The 23,274-nt window shown below is 42.4% G+C and overlaps 1 protein-coding gene and 1 long non-coding RNA gene across 3 annotated transcripts in view; one reads left to right on the plus strand and one right to left on the minus strand.

Moving 5' to 3' along the window:
• The window catches only part of Ddx1 (DEAD-box helicase 1), a 36,971-nt gene extending 33,406 nt beyond the window's left edge, over positions 1-3,565 (minus strand). Inside the window, exons 1-2 of the mRNA XM_078029642.1 lie at positions 3,428-3,565; positions 147-198 (exon numbers count right to left, since the gene is read on the minus strand). Of these exons, the coding sequence (XP_077885768.1) occupies positions 147-198; positions 3,428-3,443 (68 nt within the window). The 5' untranslated portion in view covers positions 3,444-3,565. The remainder of the gene's footprint in view (positions 1-146; positions 199-3,427) is intronic.
• Positions 1-6,158, plus strand: part of LOC144369450 (uncharacterized) — a 52,428-nt gene extending 46,270 nt beyond the window's left edge. For both annotated transcript variants that reach the window (XR_013429230.1, XR_013429232.1), the window contains one exon: positions 5,500-6,158. This is a non-coding gene — a long non-coding RNA (uncharacterized LOC144369450). The remainder of the gene's footprint in view (positions 1-5,499) is intronic.
• The last annotated feature ends 17,116 nt before the right edge of the window (positions 6,159-23,274 follow it).

Genomic DNA, 23,274 nt, shown 5'->3' on the forward strand with positions numbered 1-23,274 from the left:
AGTTAAAAAAGGAAACATAATTGAAAGAATCACCAGAAAAACCATGTGTCACTTTACAACTAGAATAAAAAATATTTGATAAAGTCACTAAACGTTTAAATGATAAAACATTCTTGTTACCATGCATTTAGATTCTATGTACTTACAGCCAATCCATCTCTTCCACAGCTTGTGCAATCTCAGGCATAACACCCATCTCTGAAAATAAAAAGTAATTTTAAAATCCATACAACTAAACTTATCATAAATCATATTGCTCTTAAGATTCCTTTCACAGAACTGGGTAGACTTTAAAGCATGGCTCATTGATATCAGACCCACTAAGTATAGCAACTGCTGAGAAATGTCAATGTCCAAGTTTTGGAGACACACTTGAGTTCAAATTCAAGCTTTTAGTTACTAGTAAGTGACCTTGAGCAAAGCCATAATCTGTTTTCTTCACAGAAAATGAGGCTTATATGACTTACGTTGTAGGTATGAATATAGGAAGATTAGTGATAATAAAGTAATGCATCTGGCACATAGTACTCACAGTGCTGTTTACCTCCTAGAAGACTAGTGAAAAATCTGCCAGTTAGGGTTCTAAACCAGCATCTCAGTTGCTTCATTAAGTGATATGGCAGTTAGGTACCTTGCCTATTCCAATACCATTTGAATACCCTCAAGGATCTGAGAAAAATGAACAGCCCACATGTATTGGCAGCCATAATCAAAATTCTGGTTAACTGAAGAGGGAGCTGACAATGGTGGCAACTTTTGGGCAACTGGAAATGATCAGTTCTGTTCTTTTTTTTTTTTTTTTTTTAAGAGAGAGTGAGAGAGGAGAGAGAGAGAGGGACAGAGAATTTTTAATATTTATTTTTTAGCTCTCGGCAGACACAACATCTTTGTTGGTATGTGGTGCTGAGAATCGAACCCGGGCCGCACGCATGCCAGGCGAGCGCGCTACCGCTTGAGCCACATCCCCAGCCCTCAGTTCGGTTCTTAACTCTGCAAATATTTAAATAATTCTATACCAAGACAAGTCCAAAATGAATAGATTAAGCTATTCCCAATTAAGTTTTCTCATTTCATCATTTCTTTAGTAAACTTTCTCAAGTTTAAAAGGAGTAGTCTGGGCTGGGGATGTGGCTCAAGCGGTAGTGAGCTCTCCTGGCATGTGTACAGCCCGGTTCGATCCTCAGCACCTCCCTCTCTCTCTCTTTCTCTCTCCCTCCCTCTCCCTTAAAAAAGAAAATGTTTAAAAATAAATAAATAAATAAAAGGAGTAGTCAGCTGGATTACTTCAATTTTCCTTCCAGATGGAGAAGGGATTTTTAAGTCTGAATTTATAAAAAGCACTTTTGTTGCTATTATTACAAAAGTATATACCACTATAAAAATGAATAAAAGTTAAACTTTACCAAGCCCCAGAAATTACAAAATTTTAAAATTTTGTAATTCTTGTCAGTTTGTGAAAAAGCATACAGCTAATCTTAAAATATATATCTTTATAAAAGCAACTTTTATTTTGTATCAGGTGAACAGATTCATCATTTTCAAAAAGAAGGCTGTCACAACTTTAAATCTCCCCAGGAAAATCCAGATAGAGAAGCTAATTAAGCTCTAAAGGGATGATCTTTCTAAGCACTACCCACTTTAGAGTTCAGTTATATTCTTGCTCTTAAAATACAAACTGCTTCAAAAAAGGAAGTGATGGTCTTAAATATGCCGTATACACAAGCTTAAGCTGCTTGCAAAACAATAATACTGGAAAAAGCAACCACACACTGCTTTTAGCAAATCCCAGACAATTTCTTGTCCCATTCTGGTCATAGCTCTGCATGTTTTCTTTGAGCACTTTTAACAGTTACAGGAAAAACAAGAATATTCATGTTATTTAATCCTACTTTTGCCTTTATTTCATGATTTCAGTCTCTTCTCCCAGTTCTCTGCCCCAACATTACTGAAATCTGTGCATAACTTACAAAGACATGCATTTTATAAACAAAAAACTAGAACTTCTCTACAGATCTTGGCTCCAGAACTGTGTTAGGTGAGAATTAGGAAAAGAGAAACAGCAATCACCCTAAGTAGATTTCCCCAGGACTCTAATTAGGTGTAATTTTGGTGATCTGAAATTTCTCAGGTGACTATAGAGATTTGGAATTCCTAATATTCTCACAGGAGAAAACTGAAAATTATACAATATGTGACATCTGATGTCATTTTAATGGGTTAAAACATTAAAAGTAGGCCTAACAATTTATTACTATATAAACTTATCATATTTAATATGCTTGAGGCTAATTATAGCTTTATAAAACTGTAGTTGCAAAAAAAGAGAATGATAAAGGAAGGAAGAAGCCCAGCCCAGTGGGTACAGGCCTGTCTGTAATCCCAACTAGTCAGAAGGCCAAGAAAGGAGAATGTCAAATTTAAGGCCAGTCTGGGTAAGCGAGCAGATCTAAAAATAAAAAAATAAGGGGTTGGGGTTGTGGCTCAGCAATAGAGCGCTTGCTTAGCCAGTGCAAAGCCCTGGGTTCGATCCTCAGCACCACATATAAATAAATAAATAAAATAAAGGTATTGTGTCCAATTACAACTAAAAAATAAATCTTTTTTTTTTAAAAATAAAATAAGTACAAAAAAAAAAGACTGAGTATGTGGCTCCGAAGTGGGACACCCCTGGGTTCAATTTCCATTAACCCCCCACCCCAACTACTGGGTTCAATAAGCCAAATCAAATCCTGTTTGGAATAATGGCGTATCGTGGGCGAATAAATTAACAATTAATTTTCAAATCTTACGTTGGGCTAACTTAAACATGAGTGAAAATGCTTTCCCTCTGGCTTCGACATTTAAGGCTAATATTGATACAGTGTCCTTAACAACAAATAGAAGAGCAGGTTTATCCTGGTGTGGGTTTTTTTTTGTTTTGTTTTGTTTTTTTAACTTCGAAAGGCCTGAAAACAACTGAATGGAGGCAGGATCGTCACTTGTCCCAATGACCCCTCCCCACGCCCAGCTGCTTCTAGGCCCGGCCAAAACCTGAAACGAGGCGGGCAAAACCTGGGTCGCACAGCGCCAGGGCCACGTCAAAGGGGCAGGAACCCGGCCATCAGCTAGCAGCGGGCACACCGCCGCCGCCTGGTTGCCGCTGCCCGGCGCGGATGGCAGGAAAGCCGAGGTGACCGAGAAAGAAGCCTGAGAAGGAGCAGGGGCAGTGCCGTCGCCGGCAGCACCTGGCGAGAAATGCCCTCCCCGAAGCTGGGCCGCGCGGATCGGCCTCTCAGCGGCCGCCACTGACCCCGCAGCGCAGGGCCCCGGGGGCTGCAGCGGACTGCGCCCTGCAATCCCCGGCAGCCCCTAAAGCTCCTCCCCAGCCGCCGCGGGGCCGAGGCGTGCAGCGAGCCGCCCACACCACCCCCAGCTCCCACCAACGCACCGGAGAAGGCCGCCATCTTCGCCTGTCCTCCGTGGCTCGGCTCGCTCGCTCCCTCCCTCCCTACTGACACCGCGGGCGCGGCAGCGCGTGCTTCCGGCCCTTGGCCTTCGCGTTCCGAGTCCGGGCAGGGACTCGGCCCCGGGAGAACGGTTCCGACCGAGGAAAAGACACCCGGCTTGCCACTCACGACCCTGAGCCCCAGCGCAGACCCAGCTCAGCTGGACCGTGCCTTCCCCAAGTAGCCAGGACCGGTCACTAGCCGTCCTGGTGGTTACCAATTCTTTAGAGCAGGCCACGTGTCATCAGGATCACTTTTCCTCATTCAAGGAAGCAGATGTTCGAGGATTAGGGCCAAACCATGGACCCTGGCTGATCTAACAGCAAAATGCCCTACTGGCTGCCTCCCTCAGTCCCCCTCTCCCCCCACCCCACCCCTACCCCCGTCTCCAGCTCACATCAAGACTAGTGAGTGCCTGGCACACGCTAGATATTTGTTACGTATTTTTGACGGAAATAAGTAGAGATTTAGGTCTCCTTTCTTTTCTTTCAAACATGTTTGATGTAGCTTTGATAATTTCAGGCTTGACTTCCAGGCAATTTTGACTCCTTTCTCTCTGCAGAAAGATGGTACAAGTAAAGGAATATTAATTCATCCCACCTCCCACTCTGCCAGGTAGTAATAGAATCTTTAGATGCACACACTGAGATTCAGGAAAGTTAGTAACTTGTCTAATACCACAGAGCTACTAGATGGCAACCTGGGATCTGGGCCACCTCTGCTGACTCCAGGGCCCATTCTGTACTCTGCATAGTCTGTCCCAGAATGTCATGGAGAAAAGTGAAACCCTAAGTCCAGATATGATTAGAAATACAAGCTTGAGAGTCATACCCTCTGGATTTGAATTCTAGCTGTGCCAATTGCTAGCTGTGTAGTCTTGAACAAGTTGTGAAATTTCTCTGGGCTTCTGGTTGCTCAACTCTAAAATAGGGATGAGCAATAATAGCATCTATCTCTTAGGATTGTTAGGAGGATTAAATAAAATATGTAAAGCCTCTAGAAGAGTGCATAGTACATGAAAACAATATAAAGTATTATTCCTATTATTATTATTAAGAATTTACTTGAAGCTCCAAAAGCCAATGACAATACATTCAGGTCTGTAGTTTTGTTACCGCTGTTGACCGGTGACGAGTTCTTGCTCCCCGATGTTGAAGAATAACACCAAAGAAGCACGCTGAGGCAGAGGCAAGGTCAGAGTAGAAATTAGAAATTTATTAAAGGACAGAAGAAAAGACTTCTCCCGGAGGAAGAAGGGGACCCAGAAGGTGGAATCCGTGGAAGTGCAGTTGTTTCCCCTTTTTATAGTTCTTTCAGTGATGGAATGTAGGTTGGAAGGCCCAAGGGGTGAGACACAGGTGGGCCTAATTATCACCTTTTGGGATGGGATTATCACTTCTCTGGGATGGGCTATTTCCAAATCTGTTGGGGCTGTTGGTTAACACTTCTTTGAGGTGGACTTTGGCCTAGGGCCTTTTCAGGACTTCATAAACATTCCATGAGTTGTCCTGTGTTTTCCCTGAGTCATTTCCAGCATGGCCTCCATTTTAGATTTCACTCGATATTAGACCCGATTTACCTAACTACACTAACTACCTAACTTTAAATCTGGCTTCATTTTCACACTTCCAAGAGAGCACCACTCGCATTATGTTCTATATTCTTGTTATGTTTTATATAAATGATACTGAGAATTATACAACATAGCAATTTCAAAAGGAAATCTGGTGTTTGTCTTTAACATTTACCCTAAACATATGAACGTATCGAAGATGCAAACAAATAGAAAAAGTTTCTCTAAAGAAAGTTTTGAAGTGCTGTTGTGCTTTTCCTTTCTCAAGGGAGAAAGCAATTTCCTGGGTCTTCTCAGAGAAGTTTTGATCGCAAGAAGTTGAGATCTGAGATGGGAGGAGAGGAAAACACACACAGAGAGAAAGCTGGCAGGAGGGACTGGCAAACTACATTTCCTACTACTGTGAAGGATACCTGTGATTTTTTTCTTTTTCCTCCCAAGGGCTAAACAAACCTGTGGGAAATGAACTTGAAGCTTCCCTCAAAGGGAATGTACATAAGAGAGCTGCCTAGAGAAGCTGAATTGTTCAGCAGACAGACCCTCAAAGGACCATCCAGCTGGAGGAGAGATACTACCTGCCTTGTGTGGAGCCACCTGGAGGAAACCAGCAGGAGAATCTCCAAGGCAAACACAAAATATGCCCTTTGAGGGAAAGAACCAGCCTTGAATGTGACTGAACCAAGGAGGAGCAGAATCAAGTCACATGGCACCAGCCAATGAAGATGGGAACCCCACTCTCTAGACTGTCCCTCCCCAGGAATCAGAGACAACAGCTGATAGGAGAGGGGAGAGCAGAGAAGACTGACCTCCACGACAACACAGCTCTCGACTTGGGATAGGCCAAGGTGGGGAGGAAGAAACTGTGCCTTGGTTCAAGTTGTGAATCTAGATCACGATCCTGGACTCTAGACTGCAAATGTATTGAAAGCAGTCATAGCTTTTCATTAGTTGAGAGTGACTGGAAAAGCTCTAGATGATGCCAGACACTTCATTTAGGTGAGCAGAAAAGGTAACTTACAGAAACTATTTTGATATAATCAATGGTGTTTTCTGTTTGTGCCCTATGAAGTTCAGCCCATTTAATATAATAATTATAAATATGTGTGTGTGTTTTATAGTATCGTCAAGAATGGGAATTGGAATGTAATTGGGATTAACTTCTCTTTTGGCAGGTAGGTAAGGCCAGGTAGAGAAATACCAGGCAATCCCTTCATGAAACCAAAAAATAAAGGTTGTGTGTGCCCTGCCCCAACACACACACACCAGTAACATGGTTAGTGGGGTCTGTGTCCCCAGAGCAGGCTGATTAAATGGGGACCTACTACCACAGATTTCTTTAATTCCTGCCCTGGATCTTGAATACTGTCATGATGGAGTCTTTCATCAATAAGCTCATTCATCTCTGCTGCAGCTCTTGGTTGGTGAGTATCCTGCACCCACCCTCCTTAGAAATAGCAGAATCCTAACCCTCCATGTCCAAAGGAGAACTCACAGTTAGGTAGGAACGTGGCTGCTAGAAGGTGGTGCCTACTGGCAGCTGGATAGGAAGAGATTGGACTGACTTTTAAAATTCCTAATTTGGGTTTGCCTCCAACATTTATTTCTTTAACCTCATGATAACCCCACATTTCATGTAATTGCATGTTTTGGATCCCACTAATCAAGTTGTAGTACAATTTTAGTATAATAAGTATGCATCAGAGAGACTGTGTTATATATTACAAGTAAGCTGTGATATTCCCCACTGCAGAACAGATGGTTTTGCAAAGACAGGCTTAAAAAAAATAAGGCCTTCAGATACCCATGACAGTGCACATAAGATGAGCCTTGTGAAAGACTCTAGATTGGTCACTCAAAAGCTACACACAGCCTACATCTTAATCTATTTTTACTGCTATCACAGAATACCTGAGACTGGATACTTTATAAAGAACAAAAAAGAAGTTAGGAAGGAGCAAGATGAGGAGAAAACAATCATCTTTTTAGACTTCTTTTTTTTTTTTTTTTTTTTTTTTTTAGAGTGAGAGAGGAGAGAGAGGAGAGAGAGAGAGAGAATTTTTTAATATTTATTTGTTTTTAGTTCTCGGCGGACACAACATCTTTGTTGGTACGTGGTGCTGAGGATCGAACCCGGGCCGCACGCATGCCAGACGAGCGCGCTACCGCTTGAGCCACATCCCCAGCCCATCTTTTTAGACTTCTTCGTAGTGAAAGATAGCCTTGAAAACCATTTCTTCCTAGAGGGATATAAATGCTGATCCCAGGTTGGTACTTCTAGGAACCCTCTGTACAAATGCAATGAGACATAAAAGTCAAAGCTGCAGGCTAATGTTACTGAAGCAAAACAGACGGAAACTGGCTCCTTAATGAAGATGGCAAACTAAATGACCAGCCCATGTCTCTCTCCGCAGATCTCTTATGGCTCACCAATGCCTTTCTTGGTTAAGTTTCCTTAAATTTCCTCTTACCTACAGCCCAACACACTCCTGAGAAGTAGAGAAAAGAAATAAGATGAAGCATTCCTCATTATGGATGTTGTATAATGAATCTTTCAGAAAAAAAAAATCAATCACTCTATAATAGAGCAGTGCCTTTCACTGCTTTGCATTTTCTTTTGGTATACTGCTCCCTGGAATAGCTTTCCCTCCAGTTTTGGTAATGTCCTGCTGTGTTACAGCTACCCCAAATTTTGTGAATTAATACAACCACCAATGTGTTTGCTCAAGACTCTGTGGGTCAGCCATTTTGGTGGGATTAGCTGAATGGTTCATCTGTTCCACTTGGCGTTCCAGGAGTTATTCACTCAGTTGCGTTCAGCTGGTGTCTCAGCTAGGTTGGAGAATCTGGGCAGACTCACTTCCATGGGTGGTGCCCTAGCATTTCCCCGCAGGGCCTTGCTTCCTCTGTGTGGTCAGCCTGGACCTCCTCACAGAGGACTGGTACCAGGGAAGACAGACCTCCTATATGGCAGCTGGGTTCTAGCAGGATGAGTTCCAAAAATAAGAAGCAGATGTGCACATCTCTTGTCAGTCTTGAAAGGGAGTACAGTGTCACTTCTGTCTAATTCTCTTGGTCACAGCCCAAACTCATAGGGAGAAGAAATACACTCTACCTCTCAACATAATCAATGACAAAGAGTTTGCAGCCATTTATTATAAACTTACCTTCTATAACACATTAGGTATATTTATAACATACCACCCATAACACCTATCTCCTTGAAGAACTCCTAATTATCATTTGGATTCAGCTAAATGAACACCTTACCACAAATCCTGCTATCTGAATGTTTATTTCTCCTTTTCCTTAAAATTTGGAATCTTTACTGGACATGTGGCTGCCCAGAATAAAGACTCCCTCCTTCTTGGCCTCCTGGTAGCTAGATATAGCCTGGGTTCTGGCCAGTGGGGTGTGTGTGTGTGTGTGTGTGTGTGTGTGTGTGTGTGTGTGTGTATAAGTAAACAGAAGTGTCAAAAGAGACTTCTGGGGATGTAGCTCAGTGGTAGAGTGCTTGCCTAGCATGTGTGAGGCACTGGGTTTGATTCTCAGCACCACATATAAATAAATAAACTAAGGGCCTATCAACAACTAAAAATCTATTTTAAAGAGAGAGAGAGAGAGAGAGAGAGAGAGAGAGAGAGAGAGAGAGAGAGAGAGAGAGAGAGAGAGAGAGAGAGAGAGAGAGAGAGAGAGAGAGAGAGAGAGAGATTGATTTCCAGGAAATGTCCCTAAGGGAGGTAGTACCTGTGATTTTAGATTTCTTTCTTTTTTTGGTACTGGGGATTTAACCCAGGAGGATTTAACCACTGAGATGTATCCCTCAGTCCTGTTCTATTTTTGATTTTGAGACAAGGCCTCAGTAAGTTGCATAGGGCCTTGCTAAATGGCTGAAGCTGTCTTTGAACTTGCTAACCTCCTGCCTCAGCCTCCTGAGTCGTTGGGATCATAAGTATGTACCATCACACCTGGCATGACTTCAAATTTTTACATGAGATAATAAAGACTCTCTTCCTTTGGGGGTTTCTGAACCATACAGCCAAAGTGAATCCTATTTTAAATACCCCTGCTAGTTATCTGTTTCTATAAAACAAATTGTTCCAAAATCCAATGACTTTAAAAATAGACGTTATCAGTCACAGCTTCTGTGGAACAGAATTCAGGAGCAGTGTGGCTGAGCAGGTCCACTGAGAGACCCTCTTACAGTGGCAGTCAAACTTCTGGTGGGGAATGCAACCGTGCAAAGATATGGCTCAGCCTGGAGGATCAGCTTTAAAAGGTAGGGCACTCACAAGACGGTGATGAAGTGAGTGGAAACCTGTTTTCCACATGTCACACGCCACACCTTAGACTACTTCAGTGTCGTCAGGACTCATCTGCTGGCTCCTCACCCTCACTTCCCCGCCAAAGCGAGGCAATCCTAGCCTCCAAAGCAGAATGAGTGACATCTTTTATGGCATGGTACAGCCATCAAAGGCACACACTGTCACTTCTTCAGTCTCTTATTGATCACATAGGCCCATTCAACGGGAGAGGGGACTATACCCATAGCAGTGTGGATACCAGTTGATGAGAATCCTGGGGATCCATCTTGGAGCCAGGCTACCAGAGGCCTCTGCTTCCCTAACAGACCCCAGATTCTGATCACGTAGCAAGCTGTAATGCAGGAACAAGCACGTTCATAAGCATCCTCTGGGATAAATCTTGCTGCTTCTAGACCGGTCACTGTCATCACTACACTTGTTGGCTTCGCTTTCCCTGTTTTTCATAATTTCCCTGACTTAGTGTTGAACATGGAGAGGCTCCCTTTTAAATATCCTCCTTTCCCATCTATATTTCCTGCAGCTTCTGAGCAGAGCAACAATCATTGAATTTTATGCTTTTGTCAAAATAAGTTGTCAGAAACGGGTCCAGATCTATTAGAATGCGACAGCCTTCCCGCTGCCCCGGCATTCCCTTATGGTGCAGGGACAGAGGGGGCCTAGCAAAGAGACATAAATCCAGAGATCTATAACTCTGTATCCCCCGAAGAAGTGGCCATAAAGTCCTTCACTCCAGATATATGGAGGGAGGGCGTCAAAGGGCCGCCTGGAGGAGTTTCAGAGGGACTGTAAAACAGAAAAAAGACATCTTACTGTCAGTCTCATTATAAGCAAGCCAGGCAGGAGCATGATTTATGGTTGGGTGCTGACTGGCCGGCAGGCATGACTGTGGCTCTCTCCCCCATCCCTGCCATCTTGAGTGCTCATCAGCCCCTGTGAGTGACACTGATGACTCCCGGGGAAACGGTACTGCACTGGGAGTCGGCGAAAGAGCATACCGCCTGGAGGTGGGAGGGTTCGAGAACAGTCTCTGTGCCTGGCACATGTTCTGAATACAGCAGCCCAGAATCTCTGAGGACCCCAACTCCCTCTCGGTGGTAGAAAGCCACGCTGCCCCAGCTCACAGAGTTCAGCTTGCTTTCTCTGCTTCCCACCAGCGACCTCAGTCACTGTACCTTCTGCAGGTGACACTGATCACAGGGTTTCGTGTTAACAAGGCTTGAGAGTGTACTACCAGCCGAAACAGGGTAACTTGCTCTATTTAAAAGGGAGGAAATCATTTTTTAAAAGGTCAAGAATTCTTCAAAATGCCTGGAGACAATAATTCTGGATATATGAATTGATACAGGGGCTGGGGATGTGGCTCAAGCGGTAGCGCGCTCACCTGGCGTGAGAGCGGCCCGGGTTCGATCCTCAGCACCACATACAAACAAAGATGTTGTGTCTGCCGAGAACTAAGAAAAAATAAATAAATATTAAAAAAAAAAAAAAAAAATGAATTGATACAGCCTGGTACCAGTGACATTACAATCATAAGGATGGGAATTTGCAAAGGCTGCTTCAAGTACAGCTCGGAACAGTGATGTTCCAGTTACGATGATTGCGTTATAAATTACCCCCAAAATGTTTCGACTTACGACATCCATTTATTTTTCTCACCCATCTGTGGGTGAGGGACCTGGGACAGGAGGCAGCAGGAATGGCTTCTTGCTGTTCTACAGTGCCCAGGAGCACCTCCACCACAAAATCAAGGCGAGGGGGTAGAATCCGAAGATTCAGTCATTCATTCACAGTTGATGCCCATATCAGTGGGATCCTAGTTGGGGCTGTTTGATGCTGCAGCATCTCATGTGGCCTGGGCCCTTGCACAACATGGTGGTTGCGTCCTAAAGGTCAGCATCCCAAGGGCCACATGGTCTTTAATGGCCACGCTTCAGAACAAGCCGTGTCACTCCCTCCTCATTCTATTAGTGGAGACATTTACAAAGGTCAGCCTACTTTCAAGGATAGATCTCCTGTATTCTAGACATATTCTTTCTTACCTCCATGGTGGAGTAGCCATCCCATTTCCTCCTGCAGGGTGGGGTGTTGGGGAGGGGGGTTAACTAGCCCAGCCAGTGTAGTAAGTCCATTTTCTGCCTTTCGGTTCAGAGGCATGAGGATCCCAAAATGACCAGGTGTCAGTCCTAACTTCCCATTGGATAGAATTGCTGTCATGCCTCCTGGGGGGAAGTATTCCTCCCTTCTCAGACATCCAGAGCATAAAGTTAAGAGGAAAAAAGTGGTGACTCTGCTAATAGAGTTCTAGAGGTGATACAGTGCCACTCCTATTCCTCCCATCCCTTGATTATTTGTCCTGTGAACCTTGGCTATGGGAGAAACAGCACCATATATTAAACACTGACACAGAGCATATGGTTATCTCTGCCGCGTGAATATGTTCAGTCTGCTAACTTGGAAGCTGCCTCTGCCTGGGGAAGAAATGGGAACATGGAGACCCGAGAGGGAGCAGGCATTGTGTGTTGGTGCCTGGGATACCTTTGCAGGATCCTTTACTTACAATTCACCTAACAGAACATATTAAGTGCCTCCTGTGTACCCTAGCCTGCAGTAGTGCTGAGGATATACAGACAGGAGTAAGCCATACTTTCTTTGCTTTCAAGACAATCAATGGTTTTCAAGTGAGATGAAATGCACCTGATGGAGGGGGCTGTGTGGCACCTGGATCTCCTCCCATGGCTTCTTCCTCCATTTGCCATCTTCCGTCCAAGGCTCCTCCACCTGGATCCTCTTTCAAGCAAAATGGCCTTTTCTTGGCAACTCAGAAATTCAAGGGGGAGGAAACTGAAGCTGCTGGGCCTTCTTAAAGCCCGAGCTTAAAAGAGAAACCTTTCACTTAGGAGCCCAGCCAGGTTCCAGGCGAAGAGACGAAGGAAGCCTGCTGTGCTTCTGGGCTGGAGCACTTGAAGTCCTTTGGTCTACACTCCCTTTTTCGTTACATGACTGCAAACTGACAGAATTCTAAACCTGCCCTCCTAGCACCCCACCCTACCACTAGTTTTCCTATGAGATATCTTGCCTAATATACGCCAAAGCACACAGGATATTTGTGATGTCCCAACTACTTGTTTGAAAGAAATTGCAGCTCCACATTCAACTGTTTATACCACTGATCCTCAAATGCAAGCAGGTCACCATTATTCCAGGGAGTTCCTTCCACCAGATTCCTAGGTCTAGACCACAGGAAGTTTTGTCCCCCAAGTCTGAGGTCAGCTCAGGGACAGGCATTTAAGCAAGTCCTCTAGGTGGTTCCGATATAGGAGTCCTTCCTGAACCACTTTATTAGAGCAAGGTTACTCTAGAATATTGTTGTTTTAGGGCTCACCCATGGGGGCATGTTGATTTTGTGTTGATTTTATTCTTAGATGCCATTTTATTTCCTACCTTTTGGACCCTCAAGGGCAAAGCCGCATACTAATCTGGTAGAGACAGTTTGTTTTTTTTTTTTTTTTTGTAGTTGTAGATGGACAGCATGCCTTTATTTCATTTGTTTATTTATTTTTATGCGGTGCTAAGGATGGAACCCAGTGCCTCACATGTGCTAGGCCAGTGCTCTACCACTGAACTACAGCCCCCAGCCCTGGTAGGGACAGATTTTAATCAGTAATCTATAGCAATAGGGAAGAGGGTCCAAAGTAAACTGCACTCATCCTGGGTGAGGTTACCTGTAGGGCTTGAGTAGAGCCAGAGAAGGAAAAATTATAAAGGTTGGTCAGTGTAAACACTGATCAGACCAACTGCTTTCACCAGCTGAAAATCATCAAATTTAGCATTCCATTCTCCCAGGACAGGGTCCTGGCAATTGCATTTCAAAGCAATGACTTTCAGGATTTTCAGATAGAAACTCTGGAATTGTCAGAGAAACATGTACATCCCAAAGGGACAAAGGAAAGATCACAATTGTAAGCTTTTTTTTTTTTTTTTTTTTACAGTGCTGGGGATTGAACCCAGGACTTTGTGCAAGCAAGGCACGAACTCTACCAACTGAGCTATATTCCTAGCCCAATAGTAACCATTCTTAATAAATGCTCTAAAAATATTAGCTAGAAAAAAATGGCATATTCTTCTGGTAGACTCTAGGTTTGTCAAGCAGATGTTTGGAGGGTGAGGAGGACCACGTAGTCTGACACTAATCTGACTACTAACAGTTGGTCACGATTGGTGTTTAAGTCTTTAAATCAGGAAAAGAATAGAGGTGGATAAAATCATTTGTGCTGAGTCTGTAGTTTTTTTTTTTAATGTTACTCCTTATTTGTTGCTTTTAGATATACATGACAGTAAGGTGTATTTTGTCATATTATATAAAGTGCAACCCATTCCAATTTTGATCCAATTTCTGCAGTTGTACATGATGCGGAGTTATACTGGTCATGTAAAACCTATATGAGCATAGGAAAGTTACGACTTATTCATTCTACTGTCCTTCCTATTCTCATCCCTCTTCCTTCCCGTCATTCCCCTTTGTCTACTCTTCCCCTTCCAACTCTCCCTTATTTGGGGTTGTATCCACATATCAGAGAGAACATTTGGCCTTTGGTTTTGGGGGATTGGCCTATTTCACTTAGCATGATATTCTCCAGTTCCAACCATTTACCAGCAAATGCCATAATTTCATTCTTCTTTAAGGCTGAGTAATATTCCATCGTGTATACATATCACATTTTCTTTATCCATTGATCTGTTGAAGGGCACCTAGTTTGGTTCCATAGCTTAGCTATTGTGAATTGTGCTGCTGTAAACATTGATGTGGCTGTATCACTGTAGTATGCTGATTTTAAATCCTCTGGGTATAAACCAAAGAATGGGATAGCTAGGTCAAAATGGTGGTTCCATTCCACGTTTTCTAAGGAATCTTCATACTGCTTTCCTGATTGGTTGCACCAATTTGCAGTCCTACCAGCAGTGTATGAGTGTGCCTTTTCCCCACATCCCCGCCAATATTTGTTACTTGTATTCTTGATAATTGCCATTCTGACAGGAGTGAGATGGAATCTCAGTGTAGTTTGAGTCTGTAGTTTTTCTAGGCCAAGACTGAGACATAGCCAAGAAGAGGAGCCTGGTGAAGGAGAGAATCTTGACAGAATCATGCTTTATTTTAGGTTCCCAAGTCCCATTATTAGTTTGGGAAACTAAGACACGGATAGATTAAATAATTCATGCAAGGCCATAGAACTAGTCCATCACAGAGCTGTGACTCAAACCTAGGTTCTTCTACTCCTTCCGCAGAGGTGGAAGGAACTGGAAGATCATACAGAATGACACTCTATAAATGCACACTGACTGGGCGGGATTGTGGCTCAGTGGTAGAGTGCTTGCCTTGCACGCGTGAAGCCCTGGGTTCGATCCTAAGCACCACAAAGAAATAAGTAAGTAAAAATAAAGATATTGTGTCCATCTACAACTAAAAATATAGTTTTTTAAATGTACATTGACTGTATTTGAGTTTTATTTCACAAGTTCAGTGTAAATCCTAGAGCAATTTTTAGAATATTAACAGATTTGGCTTTATACTACTTTCTTATATCACAATTTAAATTTCAGAGATTTCTGTCTCCCCTTAAATGTCTTTAAATTTTTTTAAGTTAATTCCTTCAGGACTTAATTAGATTGCAATGCTTCTTTTAAAAAATAATTTATTATAATAATTTAAACTTAAAACTATAGGAGTTTAACATGAGGTACATATATTTTTAATAGAGATCTAAAATGATAAGCATTTCAATAGGAAACAGTTTACTGCGTGAAATCCTATGAAGGAGCTAAAACTAGTTTTACTGAGAGGCTGAATAATTCTTTCCTTAATTTGTTTTCAATTCTTGGTGTTTAATTTGACTTTCCCACACTGCAGAAGGTGTCTGGTCTGATAATTTAATAACTTCTCCATTTCAGTTAGTACTTTACACAATCAAAGCACATTATTAATTATTCCTCAGATTCACTGAACCCTTGCTCTTTTGGCTAATATTTCCACTGTAGTTTTTTATTAGAGGAAACTAAAAAATAAACTAAAGGAAGGAGTTGACCATAACTTCACTACAACAGCAGGAAAAAAATTCAGTTCACGAGTGGTCTGCTAAGTGAGAGAAATCAGGGCAAAATAAATGATGTTAAAGATCACAGTTGGTCTTTGAAATTAATGAGGATTTACCTATAACAGCATCAATTTAGCCATGAATAAACCATGCAGCCATTACAAATTTATTCAGGACCTACCTTCAAGTTGGGTTTACAGAGATTTCCTGTCCATAAAGAATTACCATCTTTTGATTGTGGAGTTGCCCCTTGAACTTTTGAATGATCGGCATTATCTGTCACCCTCTAGGTACCCCCAAGTCTCTGGACATGACTGAGTCACTGTAATATGAGACACTGTAATTTCACTGAACTTGCTCTCAGTTGGTGACACGTGACTCTCAGTCATTTATAAAATTCCCTACCAAATATTCTGCGGAGCCCCAGAGGTGTGTGGTACATGTCAGCAAACAAGTACCAGTTCCTTTTGGACTCTGCCCAATGCTTCCCTTTGGAGCCATTGCTGATGTGCTGTCTGGTCTCGGCTGTCTGCGAGCCACAGAGCTATTTGCAGCAATGTCGAAGGCGGCCTTCCCCGCTTTTTGCTATCCCTCTGCTAGGTTCAGAGTGTTTCTTTTCAGGCAATTTGTCAGATAAGACATCCTTATAAGCTCCCACCAACTATCAAGAGTGCTAACTGAAACACAAAAACAAAACCACAACTTTAAAAAATGAATTGATGAGGGGCTGGGGCAGTGGCAGAGCGCTTGCCTAGCATGTGTGAGGCACTGGGTTCAATCCTTAGCACTGGATACAAAAATAAGTAAATAAAATAAAGGTATGCTTTCCAACTACCACTACCAAAAAATAAAAAATAAATGGATTAATGAGCCTACATGGCAGCACCTGCCTGTAATTTCAGCTACTTGGAAGGCTGAGGAAGGAGTATCACAAATTGAAACCAGCCTCTGGGTTCAATCTCCAGTACCACAGAGGGAGGTGGGGGAGAGGGAGCAGGAGAGGGAGCACAAGAGGGAGGGGGAGGAAGATTGTAAGAAAGCTTTAGGGATATCTAGGGAACCAGATAGCCAGAGCTTTGATTTTAGGGCTGAAAACAGAGGCAGGATAGAATGGGGGAGACTGGGAACAAAGGCTGGGGCTGCTAGAGAGGGAAATTGGATAGTTGTTCATGAGAGAAGTTCTACATGAAGTTAGAGTCCCTGACTACTTAAATACTGCATGAAGAAAGAAACCACCATAAGCCAAAGTAGACAGGAAAGCAAAAGAGTCTCAAAGACTTCAGGTACTGGGAATATCAGGTAGTTCCAGTATTTCTAAAGTGTGAGTTAAAACAGAGGAAGTAACAAGATGACCTGTATGCTTCTTTTTAAAAAAAGAACGTTCAGAAATAAATGTACATACACCTATATGTTTGATATTAAATTCATTATGGGAAGATTAGATACAGACAAAGCTGAAAAGTGAACTGGGGGACTGGAAAAGAGATCTGAAGACGTTAAACTGAATATCAAACAGAAAGACAAGGAGATATAGAGTGTGAGGGTGGCCGTGCCTCGTGGAGGGCAGAATAGTCTATCCTTATGTCTAAAGAGAATGGTGGGCAGGCAATACTTGAAGATGCACTGAGTGAAAATTTTCTGTAAGTGATTTAAAAAAAAAATGAAAAGAGCAGGGAAGAAATTACATTCCAAATTTCCGAAGTTACTGTTTGTAAGTGAACACTCATGTACCCATCACTGAGATTCTATCATCAATATTTTATGATATTTTAGCATATATCTTTCCATTTATTTATTCCTCAGCCTATCCAGTAATCCACTTTAGTTTTTGGTGCACTTCAAAATATATTACAAATCATCTACCTTTTCTTTTAAACAAAATAAAAGAAAAAGCTATTCTCACTTTTAGTCCATAGTTGATGAAATTACCAATGCACTTTTAGCATTGTTAAACTTAGCATATTTTTACTCACTTTTTGCTCTTCTTGCTGATTTTTGTGTCTGTCATTCCCCGGTTTGTTGTTGCATATAATTTGTGAGAGAGGAAGATGAAGGGAAAAATGACCTGTTGGAATATGTAGCAAATCAGAGTAAATGAGCAAGGGCTGGAGATCTCTTGGCTAAAACTAGGTGTGAACTTTATGATCTCTATTTTGGCTGCCAAGAGATATTATGGGACTCTTACAATATTTATGGAAGGATTGACTGGAATTCTCCAGGCTTTCTGGAGGAAATAGAATTTCTGAATTACTCTCAATATTATTTTATTATCATGATTAAAATTTATACTCTTCATAAAGATCTTGTGCACCATCCAATCAAGTACAAATGTATGACGTCTATAACCGGTAGCATTCAAATGCCTCGATTCAATTTTATTATGCAATTTCAAATTTAAAATGGAAGCGACTTCATGTGATAAACTAATCTCTTTAGTCTTTCATAAGTAGAATCATAAAAGGGTTAAATGCTGAATCATTAATGGCTTTTAGCTTAAAGGGCCTTTTAGCTGATAGGCGCTAAAAAGCTGAGCTCATATAAAATGAATCTTTCAGTTAATGATAGCTCTGCATGGAAGAATTAACAGGAGAAAAATGAGTCCTTTTGTGAGATATTGTTAAAAAATTTTCTGTCTGATTCTAAGCTAAAAATATCTATGGCCATCAGCAAAGTGAATTAAGAATTATATTTTAGTTGAGAGTACGTTTGATGTGTGGTAAGAAAATCCTAAGAAATGGGAAAACTTTTTTATTTTTTCTTCCTTTCATCAAAGGCGTATGAAAACATCAGATTGCTACTGTTTAAAATGGGTATGTCTCTCTCAGTATCTTCTCTATTAATAATTTGAACATTAGACAAAAAAATGTGTTGCAGTTACAGCTTTACCATTACCAGCATGTGACCTTGGTTGGGTCATACTGATTCAGAACCTTGGGTTCCTAATCTCTCTCTTTCTCTCTCTCTCTTTCTCTTTATCCATATCTCTATATATCTCTATCTATCTGTCTATATATCTACATGTTTATGTATCTAAATATCTATATCTATATCTATGGTGGATCAGATATAAGTCTGTGGTTTGAATGTGTCTCCCTAACAACCCTCCCCAATCACGCCATCTGGGGACCAAGCGTGTAGCACGTGAGCCTCTGGGGTATGGTCCAGATCCCAACAATCACAGAGATTGCAGAATTGAGGATTGCGAGCAGCTGTCTTATTTACCACCTAGAGAACCTGCACAATGAGGGAATGAAACCAACACGTTAAGAGAATTAGAGAAACTTCATTTGACAAAAACACGTCTGAGAGAAGCGACACCTGAGTGTTTCCATCTTCTCGGGCGAGGAATTGTGTTGTAGAAAGGAACAAAGATAAGGCATAAAATAGTACTTGGTATAGTGCTTGGAGCAGAAGCATAGAGGGTTAAATGCTGAGGTGGCCGTCATGATGCAGTTAGGAAGATGAGGACGCCTATCTGAGTGTTTATTTCCTTAAGCACTTTGCAGTTACCGTTCACATTGGCATTTGGGAAAACATAATCTTCCTTTTTAAAGTGACTTACTCCTGATTTAAAATAACTTCCGACCAGAGATGCATTCTTAGTCCGTAGGGTAGCTATCAACAAAATCCCTTAGATTGGGTAACTTACACACAACAGAACTTTATTGATGACAGTTCTTGAGGTGAGAAATCCAAGACCAAAGTACCAAATGGTTTGGTGTCCGGCAAGGGCCCTGTTCCTCACAGATGGCACCTTCTCACTGCGTCCTCAAATGGTGGGAGGAAGGAACAAGCTCCCCCAGTCCCTTTGTGTAAGGACACTAGTTGCCTTCCCCAACTGTACTTTTTAATACTACCACACTGCAGATTTTTTTTTCAACATGTACATTTTAGGAAGACACATTCAAACCACAGCAGAAGGACTTTCCACTTAAATAAGAGACTGATTAGATGACCACGAGGTTGTATAAGTAAATTCTACCTATCATATTTTGAGGTTTCCTGATGGAACAGGTTGGTAGTACCGCCACGTGTCACTACTTACTTCCTATTTCAACCCTCTAAGTGCTCCATCTGAATTATTTAATAACGTTTTGCTGCACAATTCTCTGTGATGTGCTACCTTATGAAGAAAGGAGCACAGACCCAAACCTGAAGAACTGTGTTTGAGTTTTGAGCTCTGCTGTGATCATAGACTTCTCTACGCTTCCATTTCTTTGTCTGTGAACGGGGAGGGATCCAAGTTCAATTCCAAGTTTCTGTCTTTTCCTCTCAGCAGCTCCTGTGAGGATGAAAGTCCTCTCTGCACACAATGAATACCATACAGATATTGTTATCTGTCAATTTGGAAGTAACACTGTCGTGATCCATATGCTACATACAGATTTGAAGTTAGGCAAATCTGCAAAACACACTGTAGAAACATAAGAGAGGGATGGTTCTGAGGCACAGAAACTCAACTCAAAGGAGCATAAAGCATAAAAAGTCTTGCACTTGATTCCTCGCCCGGGAAGATGGAAACACTCAGGTGTCGCTTCTCTCAGATGTGTTTTTGTCAAATGAAGTTTCTCTAATTCTCTTAACGTGTTGGTTTCATTCCCTCATTGTGCAGGTTCTCTAGGTGGTAAATAAGACAGCTGCTCGCAATCCTCAATTTGTATTCTGCAATCTCTATGATTGTTGGGATCTGGACCATACCCCAGAGGCTCACGTGCTACACGCTTGGTCCCCAGATGGCATGATTGGGGAGGATTGCTGGGGGCGTGACTTACAAGAGTATATCTGGCCCACCACAGGTCGTTCCTTCTTTCTCTCTCTTCTTAGCAGCTGATGGCAGCGGAGCTCTTCTTTCTCACACTGGCCTCACGCAATTATTGGTCTCGCTGCTAAGCCACAGCCAGGCCACCAAGCAACTAAGGGTTGAGACCTCGGGAACTGTGAGCCCAAGTGCACTTTTCTTCCTTAAAATGTTTCTTTTTTTTTTTTTTTCAGGTATTTTGTCTCACCAAGAAAAGATGATCCAGTGATCCCCCAAATCAAGGATTCTTTTCCTCTCCTTTTATTAAAAGTAAACCCCAGGTAAATATTCTAAATTCAGTGCTTGAAATAAGGGGGGGGGTGGAATCTTTTGTATCAAAGAAGCAGAGTTTGGGGACAGGTGGCCCCACCAGAAGTTAATGACTTGAGGAAAGAACAGTTGGAACAGTGTTCCAAATGAAGCAAAACTATTGGGTAGACAAAAACAATAGTTATTACGAAGGTGAGGGAGGCAAGGAGGATTAGAAGTCTCTATCCTTCTGAAATGCTCAATGTCTTACTAAACTAACCACTCTTTCGTTTCAGATTGGTGTGACCACTCTCTCTCTGTACCTATGACAGCTGCTTTAAGCCTGTTCTCCTACCAGCTACTAGCATATATGCTAGTCTCAAAAGTGTCCTGTTTGAGCAGTTAACTATATAGTCACCATAAATAAGACCAGTTAGCAACTTGGCTTCAGATACTCGACCTGTTTTAATCAGCCTTTGCTTGGACTCTTCTGAACTTTGATTACCTGCCCTTTTCTTTTCCAATTCCAGGGTCTGATACCAACATTGGGTGCTTTTCTTACGACCCATACATTCTTATTCCCTTCTCCTTTTGACTGGTCAACCCCTTCTCCCCGTTCCAGGAACTCTTAGGGATTTTAAGTAGTGAAGGCTTAACCACCTGTCCGTCTGCTCAGTGCATCTCTGGCAGCAGAATGTTCCTTCTGGGAATTTCTACAGCTATATATGTACTCTTTCCAAAGAGTGGTTTTAGCCAGAGAAAGTTTTCTTTACGACAGAAGCTCTCGGGGTTAGCTAGGCATGCTCTTCTGTTTCTCCTTCTGCTGTACAAATTGTGGCAAATAGGGTGAGGGTGGGAACAGAGAGCCGTAAATATAATGACGCTAAAAGGAAAAAAAAATTCCTAGTGATGTATTTTCAGTCGTCTCATTCGCATTCCAACCAAGAAGCATGCATCCTTTGCCAGTTTGACCAGCTACCTCCTATCTGTTGCTGTGTGATTGGGTGAAGAGAATGGATGATGCAGAAAGCAATCCCAATATCTGTCAGATTAGATAAGGAAGGGTGAGGGGTAAAGGAACCTTGATGCACTGAAGAGGGTGGGGCTGCTGAGGCACTAAGATTATAGCCACCACCCTCACGCTGCCTATCCCTGGAAATGGTGTTCCTGCTGCCCCCTCTACAGCATGCAATGAGATGTGCTCTCTGCAGGTGTGCAGCTTGCTGAGTGAGGGAGAGGAGATGCTGGTGTTTGCAATGAGAGGTTTGATGAAAAGACACAGCTGCTGTGAAAAATACTTGATTTGAAAAGCCTAGTGTGGTGGCATAGGCTTGTAGTCTATTACTGGGAGGGCTAAGGAAGGAGGATTTCTTGACACCAGCAATTTGAGGTCAGCCTGGGCAACATAGGGAGACCCTCTCTCAATTTTTTTTTTATTTGGGGAAATCGTTCATTTATTCAAATAACATTTTTCTCCACAGTGCTCTGTGCTGGGCACTGTTATCGATGCTGAGGATATAGCAGGGATGTGTATTGAATCTGTTATGTATATAGGTGGAGCACTGTGCCATGGCAGAGCTTCCACTTTAAAGAATGGGGATATTTAATACACAACCCTAATAAACTGCAGAGCACTTCAGATAAGTGTTAAGGAGAAAAAAACGGCTGACAAAGTGGGGGATCTGGACAGGTGGAGCTGGGAAGGGGATTACAAAATTAAAAATGAGCAGTCGGTGTAGACTTCAGAAAGAAGGTGACATTTGGACAAAAACTTGAGGGCAATGAACCAGGCAAACAGCAGATAGTAAACCTCCAACCAGTGGGAGCAGCCAAGGAAGACTGACTCTGAAACGGCAAAGTCAGCCAGTTTGACTGCAGTGAGGGCAACAGATGAGGTATGAAACTAAGGGAAGCCAAGTAGATGACATAGGGTTTTGAGGTCATTTGAGAGAAATGGGAGCCATTAGAGGCTTCCTGGTAGTGGATTTTAATTGCATCATTGCCTAACCTATCTTGATAGACTTTATACAATGTAATCAAGAGATCTTGGGAAGTTGTGCTTGTTTTGAATGTGACGCAGTGCTTAATACTTCGTGCATTGCATATTCGTTCAAGTTAAAATAGGTTCTGCTTACAGTACAGGTGTTTCTACTTGGAGGTACTCGTTGAGTATCCAAACGAGTCTGGTCCTCAGTTTGCTATTACATCACTGATGCGCTCCACACCCTTTCTCAAGTTTTGTTCAGTCTGTCTACTCTTTTTCTTTGCTCACTCCTTTTCCCCCTAATTGAAGTGCCTCCTTCAGACCACCTCCGCGGGGATTCAAACTAACCTATAAAGACCCAGGGCGAACACCGCCTGCTCCAGGAAGCTCCTGCAAACCCTCTGACCCTCACTGCTTTTCTTAAGCTTCTGATGCCCATCTTTGGCTCAACGTTTTGATTCGGGTAACTTGTTTTGGCGTTTACCCACTTAAAAACTGTGGGTTCCATCAAACCTAAATTAAAACCAGCAACTCGAAAGTACTTTTTTTTTTGTTGTACAGAAGCTTTTCTGTTTTATAGGAAAGATTCAATGACTTGGCCCTTCTCACGCAGAAATAACGAGGGGATCAGGACCCAAGTCCTACTCCAAACGCAATGGTCATCGTCGTATCTAACAGCATTTTCTTTTGGTGGCCGGTTCATTTCACTTTTCCATCTCTTCTTCCTGGAGAACTAAAAGCGGCCGCAGCCGGGGAAGCTTGTCCAGCGTGGGA

This window comes from Ictidomys tridecemlineatus, chromosome 12 (assembly GCF_052094955.1).
Source record: "Ictidomys tridecemlineatus isolate mIctTri1 chromosome 12, mIctTri1.hap1, whole genome shotgun sequence".
NCBI lineage: Eukaryota > Metazoa > Chordata > Mammalia > Rodentia > Sciuridae > Ictidomys > Ictidomys tridecemlineatus.